Source organism: Pithys albifrons, chromosome 20, assembly GCF_047495875.1.
Source record: "Pithys albifrons albifrons isolate INPA30051 chromosome 20, PitAlb_v1, whole genome shotgun sequence".
NCBI lineage: Eukaryota > Metazoa > Chordata > Aves > Passeriformes > Thamnophilidae > Pithys > Pithys albifrons.
This window is the reverse complement of record NC_092477.1, coordinates 9,893,338-9,911,582: the sequence shown is the minus strand read 5'-3', so window position 1 is coordinate 9,911,582 and position 18,245 is coordinate 9,893,338. Positions and strand designations below refer to the sequence as shown.

Here is an 18,245-nt window from a genome sequence, read left to right as displayed (position 1 = left end):
TTAAGGAATATTGGCTCATGCTGCCTGCATGCATTTTTAATGTGTGCACAGCAAGGCCAGTTGAGAATGGGAAGGAGTTTCCACGTTCAAAGGCCTTTGCAGAGGCCCTTAATCTAAGTAAATCCTTTGTATATGAACTGAACCCCTCAGTACTCTCCTAAGAGGGCACTGCAGTTAATAAAATAGATTTGAAAACATTTGCAAATGGGGAGAAGGGTGAATCCTGCTTGTTAGAGAGGGTTTTCTCTTGTAGGAGTGGTGGCAGTGCTTTGGCCAGGCTGTGGAGGGAAGGAGATTGGGATGGCTGTGTTTTCCCCATCCTGGGGGCCAAGGCAGGAACCCTTTGGGTCAGTGTCTGGCTGAGCTTATTGGAAGCACAAATGATCAGTTGGGATCCAGTGCCAAGTGGGTGTCAGGACCAGGTTGCCCATGGCCACCCTGTGGAATGGCCATCACCGCCATCCTGTCTCCATGTTTTTGGAACAGGTTGCCCAGAGGAGCTGTGAATGCTCCATCTGTGGAAGTGAAGTGTTCAAGACCACTCTGGATGGGGCTCTGAGCAACCTGGTCTACTGGAAGATGTCCCTGCCCGTGACAGGTGGTTTGGAGTGAGATGATCTTTAAGGTCTCTTCCAACCCAAACCATTCCATGATCCTATGATTTTCCCTGTCTCTACAGTGCAGACAGTGTGATGAGAGCAATGAAGCTGAACAGTGGGATTAGCCCAGGGCAGAGCTGCCTCCAGGCACATTCAAGGCAGCTAAATTAGCTGTACCAGCATCCTTCCATCAGTGAGGATTTAATCCAGTGGAGATTTCCCTACCACCCTGCTTTGCCTGCAGCCCCCCTTACCTTGCTGATGGGGTCCATCATTGCTCCCTTTTTGCCCAGGTAAACCATTAAAACAGACTGACGTGCTCAAAATGAGATTTGCAGCACTATCAACCCTGGAGTTTTTGTACTTAACAGCTTGCCAATAATATCAGGATGTGTGTGGGGGTGAAAGGGAGGAGGGATGGGAAGGGAGAGTCCGAGCAGCATTCCTGGCATGAGGTGTCCTGCCTGCTGCCTGCAGGAGAGTGGCAGGGGGGCACATGGAGTTGGTCCTGCATGGGCAGCCTCCAGCCCCTGCCCTTCAAAACATGCATATCTCTGCTCCCAGCGTATGTAATATGGAAACTCCTCAGTCCTTCAAGCACCAGTTTGGAATTAAACCTGGAGTTTGGTCCTGCAATGGGGGGGACACCCTTCTGTTTGCAGTGGAGGTGACCCTGTGAGGGAGCCCCTGTGGTCCTGCCAGCAAGCCCCACTTCTTGCAGTTAAAGTGGTGGCACAAACCCTGGTGTAGCTGATCAATATGTTACCCTTGCTGTCCTGAGGGAGAGAAGGGAGATTCAGGGAAACGTTTATGGCATTTGCAAAGATTCTCCAGCATGCTGGAGGCTTCCTGCAGCTCAGATTTGGTCTCTGCTCCCCCTGTCCCTGGGGATGGGAGCTCAGCACGGAGGCGGATCCAGCTGTGTGTGAAAATGGCAAGCAATTAAAGTCACTAACAATTAAGTCCTCAAGTGTCTTCTGGTGAGGAGGTAGTTATGGGACCTCTTCTCCTTAAGGTTGGTTTTACAAGGGCTGTTTTATTCGTTGCCAGTGGCTCTCAGTAATTGCACTCTGCCCATTATTTTTTTACTGCCGTTGTTTATTCATTGTACACACTTTAAGTGTTGCTATAAAATGGATGGAGAAGGCTGTGGGAGGATCCATGTCTGGGAAAAGGTAGAGTTGCTGTGTAGCACTCTCCTGTGCTCCAGGGCATCTGGAACTGGGACCAGTCCTGGGACTGACCAGCAGAAATCCAGAGGCTCAGTGCAGACCTCACAAGCAGGAGGTCAAGTGGAGGTGGTTTCTTGTGACATGGACAAACCTTCTTTAGGAGTGACCATAAAGCTTCTTCCTTTGTTGATAAGCAGAATCCTTGGCTGAAAGCAGTTCCTTTCCTGCTAAAAATGGTTTTAACACATTTATTTTGGCATGTACATATCCTCACAGACTTGCTCCTAAGAGAGTCTGAAAAATATCATTGACATGTTTTCCTGCACGGCTGCTTTGTAGGCTTGGGAGATGCTGAGGTCACCCCGTAAGCATCTGCTAACGAAAGCAAAGGCAGTTTCTCTCACCCCCTCCCCACCAGCAGCTTTGTGGAATGAACATACAGCTCTGATGTGCTCAGCTCTGCTAGGTAGTCACAGGTGGGGCTTGCTGGGTCTTGGGGTGCACGTGCCTTGTCATGGCACATCATCTTTACTCATGCAGTGCTTCCCTCAGGGCTCCTCTTGTGTCACTGCCCACCCTGGCACTGTCCTGTCTTTGTGTGAGACCTTTCCATCACCTCTGGTTGTCTCTCTGAAATGCAGCTCTTGCCCTAAGGATGAAGAAAAGCTTTAGGCTTGGCTGGTTCAAAGTGGGGGCTTCAGAGATGGATGGGCTCCCAGTGCTGGGGAACCATGAGGTCAGGGCTGGAGGTACTGCCATGGGCTGTGCCTGCAGGGAGGGGTACTCTGGGACAAAGCACCTCACTGGAGATGGGGAAGCACAAGTCTGTTTATTCCCTGTGGGCCTCAGAATGTGCTGCTCAGCCCAGGTGGGCTATTTGGTTCTGGTTTATGTTGGACAGTCAGACCCTGCTTGGCTGGGACGTGCTGGTGATGCTTCCACACAAACAGCAGTGCTGGTGCTGGCTGGAATCAGGCAAAAAGATCCATTTAGGTACTTAACTTGTTTTTATTGGCACGTGTTTCATAGGATAGCAGCTGCTCAGGTACAGCAGAACAACTCAAGTGTGCTGAAAGATCTCCTTGTGCTGCTTTGCCACAAGCTAAAAATGGGGGAGTCAAGGTTTTTGCTTTAACCAAGTGTTTCCCAAAGTAAGGCACTTGCAGAGCCTGTGGGGATGTTTTTGGATACCTGGGGGTGCATCCCAGGTCCTTAATACGGATATAATTCCCTTGTGGTTGGTTGTGCTGTTACCCCACAAGTTCTTTTTTTCCTTTCTTTTTGAGAAAGATTCTCTTTTGATTTTATCCATCTGTTCCTGTCAACGTGGAGCTGAAATGAGAAGAAAATCATACCACTTGCTTGAGCAAAGCATTGGTACATGAGCAGTTTTTTAAAAATGCGATAATGTGTTGAAATGTAAAATTACATGGGCTGTTATTTTCTTGTCTCACTGTCTCCGAAATCCTTGGTTCAGATTTGAGCTGAAGATAGAGCAGGACATGCAGCTCAGCCTTGGGCTGTGCACTGTGCTAAGCACTGAGTTCCCTCCTGCAAAATCATCATCTTTGTGCTATCTCTCATGATGTAGTTTGTTCTTTCCCCACTGAATTTCTATCAAAATTAATCTTGTGAAAATTTCTGCAAGTTCCAGACCACAAATAAAAGCAAATCATAATTTTTCAGAGGACGTGTCTAAAATTTGGCACAGCATGAGGTGCTTCTTTCCAGAGATGAGTAATGTAACACAATAGTATGATTTTAATTAAATTCAGCAGCTTTTGGTATGCTCCAATGTGTCTTGTTCTGCAGGGGGAGAATTGATTCTGTTCTGCTTTTTATAAATGGATCTTGGGCATTGATAGTGTGGTTTTATCTTGCAGCACTTGATCAAAATCCTTCCCTGATGCTGTTCCCATTTCACAGATGGGAACCAAATCTTGGAGGTGCTGTCTGGGCCTTGAGCAGGACTGAAGGAGCAGCTCCAGGTCACCTCTTTGCTCATCTCTAGTCAGCTCATATCCATCTTTTGGTATATCAGTAAATGAAATGCTGCTTTAATCTGTCTAATCCCACTGTAGCCAATGAAGAAGGAACTTGCTGTTGTGTGTAAATGTCTTGGAAAATTACCTGGTTTTCTTTGGTCATCTCCAGAAGTGCTCGTGAAGGTGTGATGGTGTGCCCAGGGGATCCACTGTGGCTCCAGGGTTCCAGAACCAATGGGGTGATCCCATGGTCACAGAATGAGCCATCCTGGAGAAAAAGAGGATAGGGGGAAAAAGGAAAAGGTTGGAGCTCTCAAAATGACATGCTGTGAACAGCCAAGGTCTGAGATACTGGGTTTGATGCATCATTAAACCTCAGCAGTGGGACAGATGGACTTTTCTGGAAGCACAGGAGCTGTGGGGCATCAACCCCCACACTCAACTTCACATGGAAGGCACAGCCTGAAGCCCAAAATCTTGGTGAAATCAGTGTCTTGTGGGTTTTCTGTGCATTGCCACAATACTTTCTTAAAAATGGAGCTGTCAGAAGGTCTGTACATTTAGCCATGGAATCTGTGAGGTACTGCAAGGTGTGATTACAGTCTGCAGATTCTACATTATGGAAATGCTTTTCTGCCAGATTCTGGGCCAGGAGGATTTGGCACAGCCCATTCTATCCCAGCAGAGCTGCAGAAGCTCCTTTGCACCAGCTTGAGGCTCTGGTCCTTCCCATTTGTGAAGAAACCCCTCACAGAAGGGGCAGCAGATGGGAGCAGCTCAGGTTTCCTGGGTGTCACATACTCCACCTGCTTTTTAAAACACTCAAGTGTGATCTTAGGAAAACAGGGAGAGATTATCATGCTGGGAGGCTGGAATCCCCCTCCAGAAAGGGGGATGAGCTACCTCCTTTAGTCTGTTGAGGTTGTTTTCACAAGTCATGAGAACTTCCTTGCAGATCTGCCTGACAGACAATCTTCACTGAGAGCAGCCTCAGGTGGGAACAGCTCCTTGGGATGGAGAGCACCGAGTGGGACATTTCCACCCTGTCTGCTTGTCATTGCGCTTCCTGTTTGCAGGGCTGGTGTTTGACACCAAAAAATCAGAATAGACACTGGAAAAATAGAAAAAAACCCCATGCCAGATCCTTCTTGCTCTGTCACACATGGATTTGAGGCCAAGATGCTGCAGTACAAAATTATCAGGCTAAAACTGACCCATCTCTGACCCTCTATTCTTTGTGAAGACACTGCAGAGGTGAACAACTGGCTTCAGTTGCTAGGACAAGGCACCGAGATGCTGAAATATGCTCATAAATAAATAAACCTTCCTGCTTATTGCTGTTAGAATTGCAGCCTACCTGGCTCTTCCCGTTAAATAATTCAGAGGAGAGAGCAGCCAGGCAGTGTGTGGAGCTGCTCCTTCTCCCCACAGAGAGATTTACTGTGCGGGAGTGGATGATGAGGCTGCAGCGTGGGATGGATCATGGGGCAACCTGAGAGCTAGGGAGGGTTTTTTGCATTAGGTGCCTCATGAAATATTGATTGATTATCCCCCTGTGTGATGTGCAGTGGCTGTGGATTGCTCCTGCCTTTCCTTGTGTTTGCAGGGTGCTCTGTGCTGTGCATGTGCAATGCACAAAGTAGCCAAAATGTTTTGTAAGATCAAGGGGGTGCTTTGCATCGCATGTCAAGAACCATCATCTGCTGTAAGTCTTGTCCTCCAGAGGCAAAGCTCACTCTAAACTCCATAACAAATTACTTGGTCTTTTCTTCTCTTTTAGGCTCTAAAACAAATACATCAGATCAATCCCACTTTGCTTCTCCTCTTTGATCTCTGGAAGTGATGCTGTAGAATGCTGTGGGGTTTGTCTGTGAAGGAGTCTACTCTGGGAGGTTTATTATCTCTAAGAGCCTGTTCTGGTGCTGTTTGATGTCGCTGGGGCTTTCACTCTTCATCTGAGCAGGATCGGGCTCGCAGCAGCCCAGGCACAGGCTGGGAGGATGAATGGCTCAGCAGGTGGTTTTGCATGATGGTGGAGTGAAAAATAAAATCTGCTACTTAACTAAAGATATGAAATTAGAGACATTTTCGAATGAATTTTAATAAACTGGGATCTTTTCAAACCTGTTGGATTTCAGTGGACTCAGAATACTCGTTACTGTTGGCCATTCCCAGCCATAGCTTTTAATTTTACATAAGAGGTTGTGACATGGCTGGAGGTCTATAAGAATTTCCCAGGGAATCAGTAGGTTTTAGACCTCTTGACTTTCAATGTTTTACTCACTTCCCACCCCACCCCCTCCCCTCAAAAAATGACATGCAGATTGGTCCCAAACAACACATTTGTTGTTGGGGGGCTCTTAGTAGGGCTACATTAAATTGTGTTGTTGCACATAGAACTTCTGGGGAAGGGCAAGGACCATCCCATGGTCTCACCCTGTGTGACATCCTGCATCCTGGGGGCTGGCACCCTGTTTTGGAGCAGGGGAGAGAGGGCAGCTCTGCTCCCACAGCAGTGATGTGGGGATATGGGGAGCCTCTGCAAAGCAATGCAGCTGAGAGCAGCACAAAGGGCAGACCCAAGGCTCTCTCCAAAAAGCCATCCTTCAGCTCCAGATTTTAGATGGTCCATTTAGTAATCCTCACCTCAGTGTGACTTTCCTTCTAATTGCCTTCTCTGCATCCTTATTTAGCCATTAGCTGCTTTTGTGGGGATACAGGTTATTAATTCCTCCCCTGCCCTGACTTTCACTCTGGTGCTTTACTGACGGGCAAGGTGAAGCTGGGAGGGCCAGCAGAGCTGTGTCCCCGTGAAACTCTCATTAGAAAATATTTTTCTCCCTTTGCTGTCTCCTTGTCTTACATGGGGGGGTTTATCACAGGAACCAATTACACCTCAGGCCTAGATTTACGGTTGAAAGTGTGTGTATGTGATTTTAATATTCTTTATTGCTCTTTTACTTCTTTCTTTCTGGCATGGTGAGCACTGGGGAAGGAAACAGTCAGAGATTAAGAGCAGAAGATGCATGTGAAAGAAAGGAGGTCATGCCTTGTGGTGGATTTCTTTTTATTATTATTTTAACAAGTGGTGTTGTAAAGAGAGGTCACCTGTGAGTTTTCCTTTCTTGCTGGAGCTGTGTGCTCTAATCCCCTGCAGCAGTGACTGCCATATCTATCCCTTTGCCCACCAGGGCTGAAGTCCAAGACTTGTTCCCATCTGCATCATGTGCAGGAAGAGCTGGTGGCTTTTTTGCTTGAGCTTCACATGGCTTTTGTATTTGTCAGTAATCCCCAGGGGACAAGCAGGGGTGAGGAAATGCATGTTTTGTAAAGCTCCTGGGTGCCTCTGGTCTCAAATGACACCTTTCGCCTTTGAAGCTGCCCTCCAAAATGGGCATCTCCCTGCATCTCACAGCTGCCTGGGCAATTGTTTGTGCCAGATGTTGGTGTTTTGGGATGATCCCCCAATAGCACCTGTCTTGCCATGAGACTGTGAGAGCAAGTAGAGCCCTACCTGCTCTTCCACCTCCCACTTTCCTCCCTGTTGTGCTGCCCCTTTGCACATGGGCAGGGCTGGACACACCAGCCTTGGGTGCTCCTTGTTTCCCGTAGGTTTGCACCTCTCACAAAGGCATGACAACTGTGATAGCTGGTGTAGTGTGGAATCATCCTGCTCCGTGGCTGAGGTCATCAGGACTCTTTTCCCTCTGGCCTCACCACCTGCTCAGGGTTTTAATTGAACTCGCTGCAAGTTTCAGCACTATTTCAAAATGCTTGGTCTGAGGCTGCTCTCTGAAGGAAGGGTAAAGTGTAGCAGAGAAGAGAAAGCAAATTAATGCTAGAGAAAGGATCCAAAAATAGCAAATTTGGGGGCTAACCAGGCCATGTATTAAATCTTTCAGGAGAGGCAATCTATCATGAAATGAGGAAGGTGGGAGGGAAGAGGAGGAAATTGCTCTTGAGGGCAGTTACAAGTTCACATGTATCCAGTTTTGCTCCAACACAGCATCAGCATCCCATCCTGTGTGGCTTGTAGCCCGGGAGACTCCACCTGCCTTCTCCACAATGCCCAGGGCGGGTGGAACAAGCTGCCCCACTGCCACCCATCCGTGTCCCTGTACTGGGGCTGGAGCAAGGCTGGCTGTGCCCTTGAGGACCCCCAGCCCGGCACAGCCGTAGCCACAAGGTGGATCCAGCCCCAGCAGAGCCACAGCCCACCCTGGCCCTGTGCCAGCAATAATACATTGGGTTTAATTAAAACAGTGTTTTTCATCTCCTTCATACATTATTTGGTTATTACTTCAGAACGAGCCAAGGAATTCTTGTATTCCCCCCACTCTCTCCCTTGCTCTTTTAATGTGCTTTCTCCCCCCTTTCTTTTGCCTTTTTGGTGTCCTTTCCCTCATCCCCAGGGGTTTAACTTTTTTCAGCTGTCACAAAGTTGTTAAGATGAGGAAGCCCAGGGTTCATCAGAACTCACTCATTCCAGTGGGATCAGCTGTTTGCAGCAGTGGGAAACACTGTTGGGAAGAGCACAGTGTCCAGCCATGTCTGGCTGAGCAGGACAGGAGCTCACAGGTAGGAAAGCTCCATCAAAGCTGGAGGAGAAGGTGTTTCTCCATTTTAACAAGTCCAGCACCGGGCCTGAATTAGATTTCTGGGTTGTTTCTGCAGCACCAGCACAGCAGGAGCAGCAGCTCAGCCATGGGGCTTCTGAGGTACTTTCAGATGATGCAGCTCCTCATTTTGGGGCCCAGTTGTGCTCAGCCATCCTCACCACCTGGTTTCTTGTCCTGCCATGCCAGTGCTGCCTGTGGGAAGCAGCAGAGATTGTGTCATCCTGGGAGCCAATACCTCAATAGGAAAAAATGGGTTTGCAGTGAATATTTTGTTCCGAAACACCCTCCGCTCAGCGGGATGCTCAGGGCTGGGCTGAGTTCAGGGCATCTGCTGCGAGGGGTGAGGCACCAATAACGCTGTCATTCCTTTCCTTCCCCAGGCCCTTCCCATCGGAGGAGACCACGGAAAATGATGATGATGTGTATCGGAGCTTGGAGGAGCTGGCAGAGTGAGTGGCCTCATCTTCTCACGGGAGGGGACACAGAAAGGGAAAAGTTGCAGTGTATTTCCAAAGGCAGATAAAATTTGACAGCAGGGCTCAGAGAGCTGGGCTGGCTGCTTTGATCCTTTTGCCAGGAGATTTTTGTGCTCTGACAATAGTCCATCTTTTCCCATGTAGAGCCCTGGGAGACATCACTTTTAATCAGGTTGAATTTACAAGGGGCTTGGTGGGGGGTGAAGGGGACCAAGTCCATGGGATCCCCTCCCCTTTCTAAATTCCATCATTAGCTGCAAAACCCTGAGACATAATTTATCCTCTGAGCTGACTAAACCCAAGCCAAGTCACTTGCTGGGAGTGGTGTGCCCATTGCTAACAGTGCTGGTTCTCCCCATGGCATGTGTTAGGCTGTGTAGGTGCTGGCACATGGATCTGTGTCCCCCATGGATGATTCTTGGACCACCCTTGCTGTCCCCAGGGCAATCATAGAATAGTTCGGGTTCAAAGGGACCTTAAAGACCATCTTGTTCCACGCCCCCTGCCATAGGCAGGCACACCCTCCACTAGACCAGGTTGTTCCAAGCCCTGTTCTAACCTGGACATTTCCAGGGATGGAGCCACAGGCCCTTCACAGGGGCCACATCATGCCTGTCCTTGGTGGTGGTGTGGTGGGATGTGGGGTGATGCTGCTGGTGTGTTTCTGTCTCTGTTTATCTTGTGTCTGTGTTTTGCTGCCCATGGTGATGATATAACAGGCTTTTAGAGTCAACCTTGAACTACAACATATATGGTCAAATGTGGGCACTATTGGAATTCGATGGCAGCATTCCCATCCAAGGGTTTGCTTATGAAGAGCAGCCTGTTTGGTATGGAGGGATGGGCTGTATGGGTGGATATGTGGCTTTATGCAGTTAAATATTATTGTTCCACAACATAAATAATAAGACTCCTTAATCCAGTGAGTTCCTTGTGGCTTCTGTTATTACAAAAGTAAATCATGAATTACTAGTGGAGTGAATGGAGTACCCTGGAATTCCCTGCTTGCTGTTGGCTCCTGACAGCTACAGTTTAATATCATTTTAAGTTATAAAGGGATCCTTTCAAGAATAACATTTTTTCCGCCCCCTCTCCTAAAGTTCTCAAAATCCTTTTCATAGAGGGTTTTAAAATTCCTGCTTCTCACACATAGACGTGCTTTTAATTGGAGAGAGGTTTGTGTGGGAACTCACACACAAGTGCTGGTGGGGATGGAAGTGCTCTGCTAGAAACGGGAGTTGTGGGATGGTATGCTCAGAGCCTGGAGAAGGTTATTTGGTGTTGGAAGTGGGTTCCCAGCTTTAACTGCTTTGCTGCCAATGGTGCAGCTCCCGCAGCATTTTCAGGTGCAATTTCCCAGACTGTTCCTCAGTCCTGGCTTTAGTTTGTCCCTCGATGAGAGTGGCTTGGGTGCCCAAGCTGAGGTGACTTGGAGGTTTATTTGTATTTATTGCCCTGTTCTGTCCCAGACCTTCTTCAACTTTTAACTTTTCCCTTTTTCCCATTCTTTGCAAAATCCTCTTCTTTAAATCTTAAGTAAAGAGTGGTGGGGAAGGGTATGTGTAAATCAACACTGGGGTTATTGCACCGATTTCTTCATCCAGATCTGCCCTCCCTGTGCAGCCAAATTGTGCATGGAAACACAACCTATGAAATGGAGACAGAATTCACCCAGAGCTGTGAAACCCCCAGAAATGCCCCAGAGAGCCCTTTGCATGAGTGTTGCTGCTCCAGCTGCCTGGAGCACATCAGCAATAGTCCCCCTTTCTCCCTTTGACAAGGAAACTTTGACTGGGATTTTGCTGGTCACAATGGTGCGTACTGGGCACCGCTGCTGGGCGCTGGCAGACTGTGGGACTGCCTGAGAAAGCTCTTTCTTAGCTCCTGCTGATCTCCAAACAGCTGAACAAGGGCATCATTCATGAGCTGGGAGTGATTCAGTCCATCCAGCATCTTTGCCTTTAATATTGCTGATGATCAGCAGCCTTGGGAAGATCCAAGTGCATACGAAATCCTTTATTGGAGGCGAGGAAATGATTTTCACAGCAAGCAGTGAAACAACCCAATGTGTGGAAAGAACTGCTAGAGTCCTGCGCGTAAAGCCACCATATGTGTCATCTCAAGGTCCCAGCCTGCTGTCCGTGCTGGCCTCAAAGGGCCAAGGTGTGGGTGAGGAGTGACAGCCCTGGTGTGCTCTGCACCCCCAGCTCACTCCTGGGTGAAGGGAGTCTCTCAAAGGGAGCTCTCTTTGTACATTGTGTTGCTGGAATAAAAAGCTCAGGATAGATACTGAGCTTTAACAAGATATTTTGGGTACTGGTAAAAGGTTTTTTTGGAGAATGTCAAAATGCTTTATTTCAACTTCTAAGTACTTAAATGGAGCAGTTTTTTGTTCCCCAGTTCAGAATTTCTGCTGTGCAAAGCATTCAAAATATGAATGTATTTGTGATGGAGGTGTTGATTTGGGAAGCAGAAAGAACCAAGCTTTGTCCCCACTGTTCCCACAATGCTCTGAAGAGTGAGAACCTTCATCCTGATGGCCCTCGCAGTGCAGAGGAGCCCTGGCAGCTGGGGGCAAAAGCCAGTGCTGGATCTGGAGAGAATCAATGGCAGTGCCACCAGGACATTTATGTGGGCTGAAGGAACAAGTTCTGTGGGAGTACAGGGCGGCTGCAGGGTGCAGGTGTACATAAAGGAGGTTTAAACCTTGATGACCCCATTGTTCTTTCACCTTTGGGGTGTTGCAGAGATCAGTCAGGGCTCCAGGCAGCTCCCCAGCACTGGCTCAGCCAGCCAGCAGATCAAGGCACATAATTGCCTGGAAACGGCTATTTAGTTTAAAAGAAAAAAGAACAATTGGTGATGGAAAGGGGAAGGGAAACTAAAAGGCTATCAGGGGAGCTAGGAAGTTCTCAAATTCCCTGTTTTCAGCCTGCTGGCCCCTCGGTTTGCTTTGCCATGGGCCAGATGGCAGCTTGCAGCAGCCTGGGCAGATGGCGAGGGCCAGCCGGATGCAAGTGGAGCCTGATCAATACTGGGAGGAGCAGTAAAGGGACAATTGTCCTCTGCTGCCTGATTTATTTCAGCCGGCCCTAATGGCAGAGCCCAGGGCTGCACCCACTCCGGGGGGATTTGTCCACAAAACGAGCTGGGCTTTGCAAGAACAACACGTGGGCTCATTCGCTGGGTCTGTGCCCCCAAAATCAAGGCAACCCCTGTCCTGAGGATGCTCCCACAGGTCTGCAGGGATGGGAGCCGCTGCTTCCCACACGGATGTGGCTGCTGGGCACTGGTGGCAGTAGGCAATTATCCACCTTACTGCTTAGCTTCTTCCTCGCCAACTGCTTTTCCATCCCTCTTGATGGCTCTTTCAGCTGCCCCAGACCATCCTGGTACCTTAGAGTTATACTTAACATTTAACCTAAATTTTCTTTACTGCCACTTAAGCTCTCTCCAGTTATTTTGTCTCATTAAATTTATGAGAGTGATTAATCCTGGTCCTCTTTACAGCACCAGAACCTTCTTTATGATGAACCTTCTCCACTTCATGGCACTGTCCCTCTGCACTGGCATGAAGCCCAGCAAGCTTGGGTGGATTACACATAGGGCTGGTTTGGGGTTGCTTGTTGGCTATTTGAAGAATTCAGAGTCAAGCAGAAATGCTGTGAATGGTTTGATGTGAAATGTTTAATTTGCATAACTTTTACCTTTATTTTCTCTCTTGGATGTTTTGAGGAGAGAAGTTGTAGTGTTACAAAATAGACCCAGTAAGTGTTTTAGGCAAAGCAGGTCCCTACCAAACCCTACACTGGAGCTGGTGTCTGCCCCTGGGGAGCTTCATCCCACATATTGATGTTGATGTTCCCTGCTTTTGTTTTGAGCTGCAGTTCACTGGGGATTTGTCCCTAAAAAATGTATTGGGGATAGTGCTGTATTCCCAAACTCTTCATCCTAGAAAAGGGGGGAAGATGATCTGCCCAGCCCCAATTTCTCAAGTGATGCATCTCTTTGGAGCACAGCCTCTGCCAACAACCTCCCTCCTGCCAACAGCTTCTTGCTGAAGTTTCTGTTGCTTTCACTGCTGTCACCAGTGTTGCCCCCTCATATCTTCCAAAATTGTGATATGATCAGCAGAATTTCTCAAGTGCATTAAAAGAAAGTAATGAATAGAGGAGCCAAGGTAAGATGATAAGTTAGCTGCCACTTTTCTCATTATTTCTGCTGTGTTGGACAGACCACGCACGCCAGCCCATTAAATAAATGGCTCTGTGATACAGGGCACTTGAGCCATAGCACTTGTAATCCATATTGATCTTTATATGTCCTATTTGTGCCTTTTCTAGGATCATATTAGTTGCTATAACTGTGTGAGGCTCCTTCTTGGGATCATAATGTCTCACTTTGAATGGGGAATGTAAGACCAAAGTAGAATAGGTGGCAAAAGGCTTCTCTTGCTATTTCCAGACAAGTGTCTCCATCCAAGTACAATCTGGGTGATTAAACCTTGCAAGATCTTGAGTTCAGCAACTGTACATCTTGTACTCCTTCACCCTTAAACTTAAGCCTGCCAGATGTGCTGCAAATAAAGGACTCTGCTTGTCCTTGTCTGATGGAGTCCATGAATGAGGAGGTTGGTTGTATGAACTGTCTATTTATAGCTGTAAGTGCAGAGTAAGAATGAGAAAGTGGAGGATTACTGGGGCAGACTGGAGCCTTGCAGTTGCTGGGCAGCTGTCTCAGAGACCCTGCAAATGCATTTTCAGCCTGGATCCAGTGGTGACTCTGAGCTCTTCTGGCTCTTAACCTTGGCCACAGGGCTGGAAATTTGGGTTTATTTCTTGGTTGTCTTACTTTAGCTCCTTCTGTCCTCTCTTTCACTTTCTTTTGATGTTCCTGGTGGTTCTGGCTCTTTCATCAGTGTGGTTTGGACTAGGGTTTTGGTGTGGTGGATTTGGCCTGAGGACTTGTCCCTGCATTCTTGGGACTGGTACAAACTCATCAACTTCCCAGAGCAGCTTTTGTGGGTGAAGAGGTTCTTCAGTGGCCCTCATGTCCATCAGAGCTTTCCCACTTACCCTCATCCATGCTGTCATTGCCAAGGTGATGTGCAGCATTCCTTTAGCATAGTGAACCTGCTACATGCTACTTATTGGGCCATCATGGACTGTCTGCACCCACTCCCTGGTGTGGACAGTCTGGTCTGGAGCTCATCTTCTCCCAAAGCCCAGTTGCAAACTGTGTCCACCGTTTTGACACAGTGCTTGAGCTCTGGAGGGCTGGTTCCCAGTGGTGAGAACAGCAGGACCAGTGTCTTCACCCAGGGCAGTGACGTTCTTCCTCAGAGTAACTCAGCTTTTGCATTCTGGAAGTGCTCAAGGCCAGGTTGGATGGGGCTCAGAGCAACCTGATCTAGTGGAAGATTGCCCTGCCCATGGCAGGGCATTGGAACAAGGTGGTTTTTTAGGTCCTCTCCAACCCAAATGGTTCTGTGATTCTGTGAACTTGCTCCCTCTGTATCCACGTTTGTCCCTCACTCCAAGGCAGCATCCTGGCATCAGTCCCTCTGTTATGGGAGCTGCTCCTTGGCACGGCTGCTGCCTGCCTGGGAGAGTGTTCATACAGAGTGGGCATTGCCAGGGAGGCAGAGCTCAGCCAAAAGCATTGTTTTTGCCTGAAATTGCCTTAGATATGAAAAGCTTCATTCTTTTTTTTACTTTGAGTGAGCTTTTTCTGGCTCAGCAAGATGCTGCCATCCCAAAGCTGGTTACATCCATCCTAATAACAGTAATTGCAAATGCTGGCGTTAACTCTGAAGGGCGGATAAAATCCCTTTCCTAAACCCAGAGCTGTCAATGAATCTCCTAATCCAGGCAGTAGATCATAGGCTCTGATACCCATGGGTAACTTGCAGACTCTGCTGCTTTTATTGAAGGAGTAAATTGCTTTTCTTTGTGAAGAACGAGGTGAAGATCTGGCTTTCCTTGCTCAAGTTGTTCCATCTAGTCATGACATGCTTGGGATGCCGAATTTATTGCCTGAATTTAGTATGTCCTTAGGTTGCCACTGGCTAAAATCACCCCAATGCCTGTTCCCTGTTTCAGCAGCGGGAGGGGTGTGTATTTTCAACTCTGACAGACACAATGTGGAGACTGATGAAAATCAATATGTGCAAAGCAGCGATGTCAACAGCCGTACAGCACCGTAGGAGCTTGGCTGCTCACAGTGTGCTCCAGGAGAGGTTAATCCACACGGTTTACTGCTCTCCATAAAACTGGCAGCCTCTGGTGTTTCTCAGAGATGTACTAGGAATGTGTTTTAATAAATAAGAGTCTGCTGGACAAAGGTATGGTTTTAATACCACCACGGCTGTTGGGTTTGGGCATCTCTAGTGCCTCTCCCCAAAGCTCTAAAGTGGAGGTTTCTTTCTAGATGGCCCCAGGACAAGGGATTTGTTCCTATTTTCTGCCTGAGGTCAGAAATCAGAGTTGGGAAGGGCTTGTACTGGTGTCAGTGAGCAGGAAGGAGTGGAGCGGTGGAGCTCAGCGCCTTCTTTATTGCAGTGGGAATTGTGAGGTGATGTCAGGATGTGACCCCATGTGATAGGTGCAGTGTTCATGTCATGTGGCTGTTGGCAGTTCTGTGGGCACATCTGCAGTGTTGATCCCTGGTAGGCATTCCTGCCCCTTTCCCAGTGACCCGAAGGAGCTCTGGGTAGGTCCAGGCTGGGCCAGGTCCATGAGGCACCCATCCTTCCCCAGGCTTGGTCCAGGAAACTTGTGATTGAGCAAAACCCCTTCAGCATCTCATGCTGCCACCTGCGTTTCTTTCAGTGGTATCCTAATGCATGCTCACACCACAGTCCAGAGCTCATGGCTCCTGGAAAGGTAGAAAAGGAGAACTTGTCCAGTCTGGGAACAGAAGCAACAGGCTGGGGATGGGCTGTGCTGGTATCTGAGGGTTGGATGTTGCACCTGCTTGTGTAGGCATGTGAAGAGGAGGTCCAGGTGATGCTCAAAGTCATAGGGACACATCAGGGTGCCTCTTTTTCTTCTGCGTGTAGCCCAGAGCTGTTCCAGAGCACTCCCATGGGTGGTGATGAGCATCCATGATGCCAAACAGGCTGTGCTCCAGCAGCAGCGTCACCGCAGCACTTGCCTGGTCGTGTCACACCCAGGCGGGTTCGTGCTCACAATATTAACCCAACCATACGTTCCTAACGACCCTCGAGCCAGGGAAATGATGTATGGAGAGACAGCCAGCAATTCGAGAGGTGCGGGAAGATTAATCAGGATCTGGGAGTGACTCGCTCTGGATAAGGACTGGAGCCGAGAATATAAATATTGGTACAGATAATAACGGTGACGGCGACGCCTGGGAAGGGGAAGATGGATCACCAGCTATTAGTGGGCATTATTGCAGCAGCTGCAATGCATCACTCTGGGAGAATGGGATGGATACATCAAGCCAGTGTATTTATTTAAAATCCCCAAACTTTTATTAAATAAATCTGTTTGTAAAAATAGACAGGACTGTATTTAGCAGAGAAATAAAGCCCAGTTTTGCAGGCAGATGTGCTCTGCTGCTCCCTGGTATATAATATAGAGATGTTGAGTGTCACAGTTTGAGCACAGCTTTACACCTAAATATATTTGTGTGTAATTAATACTCCTGTTGAAAGACACAGCTCGTAAAATATGCGAGGGCTGTTTGATATTCCAGTATTTCACACTGTCCTGATCCTTTGGGATTGACTTCAGTGGGAGCCGTTAGCAATCAGCACCTGTAGATCTAAGCACTAAAATTATTATTGTTAATTGGTGTTTATTATGGGTTGAATTTTTAAAAGTATTCTAAGACTGAGGAGCCCCTGGGAGGGGTGTGAAGGCTTAGATGACAATTAATTACCAAACACCTTTAATACAGATTGGGCTCTTCATCTTGGTGATGCTTTTGAAGTGTGTGTGTGCAGGGCCAGCTCCAAAGTGATGGGGCCAGTTCTGAAAATGTGACATTTTGCTGCTTAATTTCTGTCTAATGTAAATAATATTGTTGGCCTCTGCTCAGCATTAAGGCTGAGTCTTACCCAGCTCAGCATCCAGTGATGGTGCCTTATGGTGTTTAGAAGAGTCTCCTATTCCTCTGGGAAATGCTGGATTAAAAATCACCCAGTTGTCCATCAGGACAGGAATTGGTGTTTGTAGGAGTTAGTGCATCTCCCAGAGGAACTGGATGCAGTGCTTTTAAATCTGGATGTGATGCCCAAGGCTGGAGGCAGGTACCTGGTCCAGGCACTGCTGTGGGTCCTGTACAGCCCAAGGGGTGTGTTCATCAGGACTGGGATGCTTCTACCTACTATACAGAGCCATCAGATGATTGTTTAGTATCTGCTCCTGCTTTGAATGGATGTGGGCTCCCATGGCAGTTTTCAGCCCTGACTGGGAGGAGGGATGGATTTTTGGTGTGAAGGAAGCCTTTTAGTGAGAAAAAGCAAAATTGGATCAAGAGTGAATACAGTGCCTTAAACAGACCAAAATCCAACCTGCAAAGGGCATTCTCTGAGTATAATATACTTAAAGTCACTGATGCAAGACCTGCTCGTGGTCCTAAAGTGGAGCTTTGGGGGCAGGTGGAGCTGGACCTGGTCACACTGGAGGTGCAGATGGTCCCACTGGGTGCTTGGCTTGCAGGTCTGACTCGGCTGGGCCGATTAGCACCGAGCAAAAGCTCTGCAAGGGCAGAGCTGGCAGCCCGTGGTGGAGTGGGCACTGCAGGCACGCTTGGCACGGGGCTCAGATCCCTGCTTGTGTCGAGCAGCGTTTTGCCTTTTCCAGCCTCCAGCAAGCGGAAAGAGATGTGCAGCAGGCAGTGATCCGGGAAAAACAGGGAGCATGGACAGAGCACATGAGTGCTGTGGGCCAGGAGAATTTTCTTACTGTGGTTCTCCCCCCTGTTGTTGATTTGCCTGATCAAGTGACAGTGAACAGCCCCTTGTTATTATCACTGAATTTTTCTCCTTCTCGTTCCAGTGAACACGATCTGGGGGAGGACATTTATGACTGCGTCCCCTGCGAAGATGAAGGCGATGATATCTATGAAGATATCATCAGAGTGGAAGTTCAGCAGCCCATGGTAACAGTTCATCTGCGTTTTTAAAGCTACACCTTGATGGGAGGGGATTTAATTAAATGAAGAACTGTCTGCCAGTGGCAGGTGATGCTGCAGGGGAGTGAATCACTCTGCATTGCTCCTCGAAACCAACCTGCCTTGTGAGTGGTAAAAATAAGTGAAGCTGGGAGGGCACTGGCCCAGAGGGGATTCTCTGAGGAGTTTCCCAGCCCATCCTGTCATCTGAAGGAGTTCAGGGAGGAGGAGGAGGGGAAAGGGAGATGTAATA

General features: G+C 48.2%; 1 protein-coding gene across 2 annotated transcripts in view; it reads left to right on the top strand.

Annotated features, from left to right (window-relative positions):
- The window catches only part of VAV2 (vav guanine nucleotide exchange factor 2), a 130,575-nt gene that overhangs the window by 84,931 nt on the left and 27,399 nt on the right, over positions 1 to 18,245 (top strand). For both annotated transcript variants that reach the window (XM_071574692.1, XM_071574691.1), the window contains exons 4-5: positions 8,756 to 8,824; positions 17,878 to 17,980. In XM_071574692.1, coding sequence (XP_071430793.1) covers positions 8,756 to 8,824; positions 17,878 to 17,980 — 172 coding nt within the window. The remainder of the gene's footprint in view (positions 1 to 8,755; positions 8,825 to 17,877; positions 17,981 to 18,245) is intronic.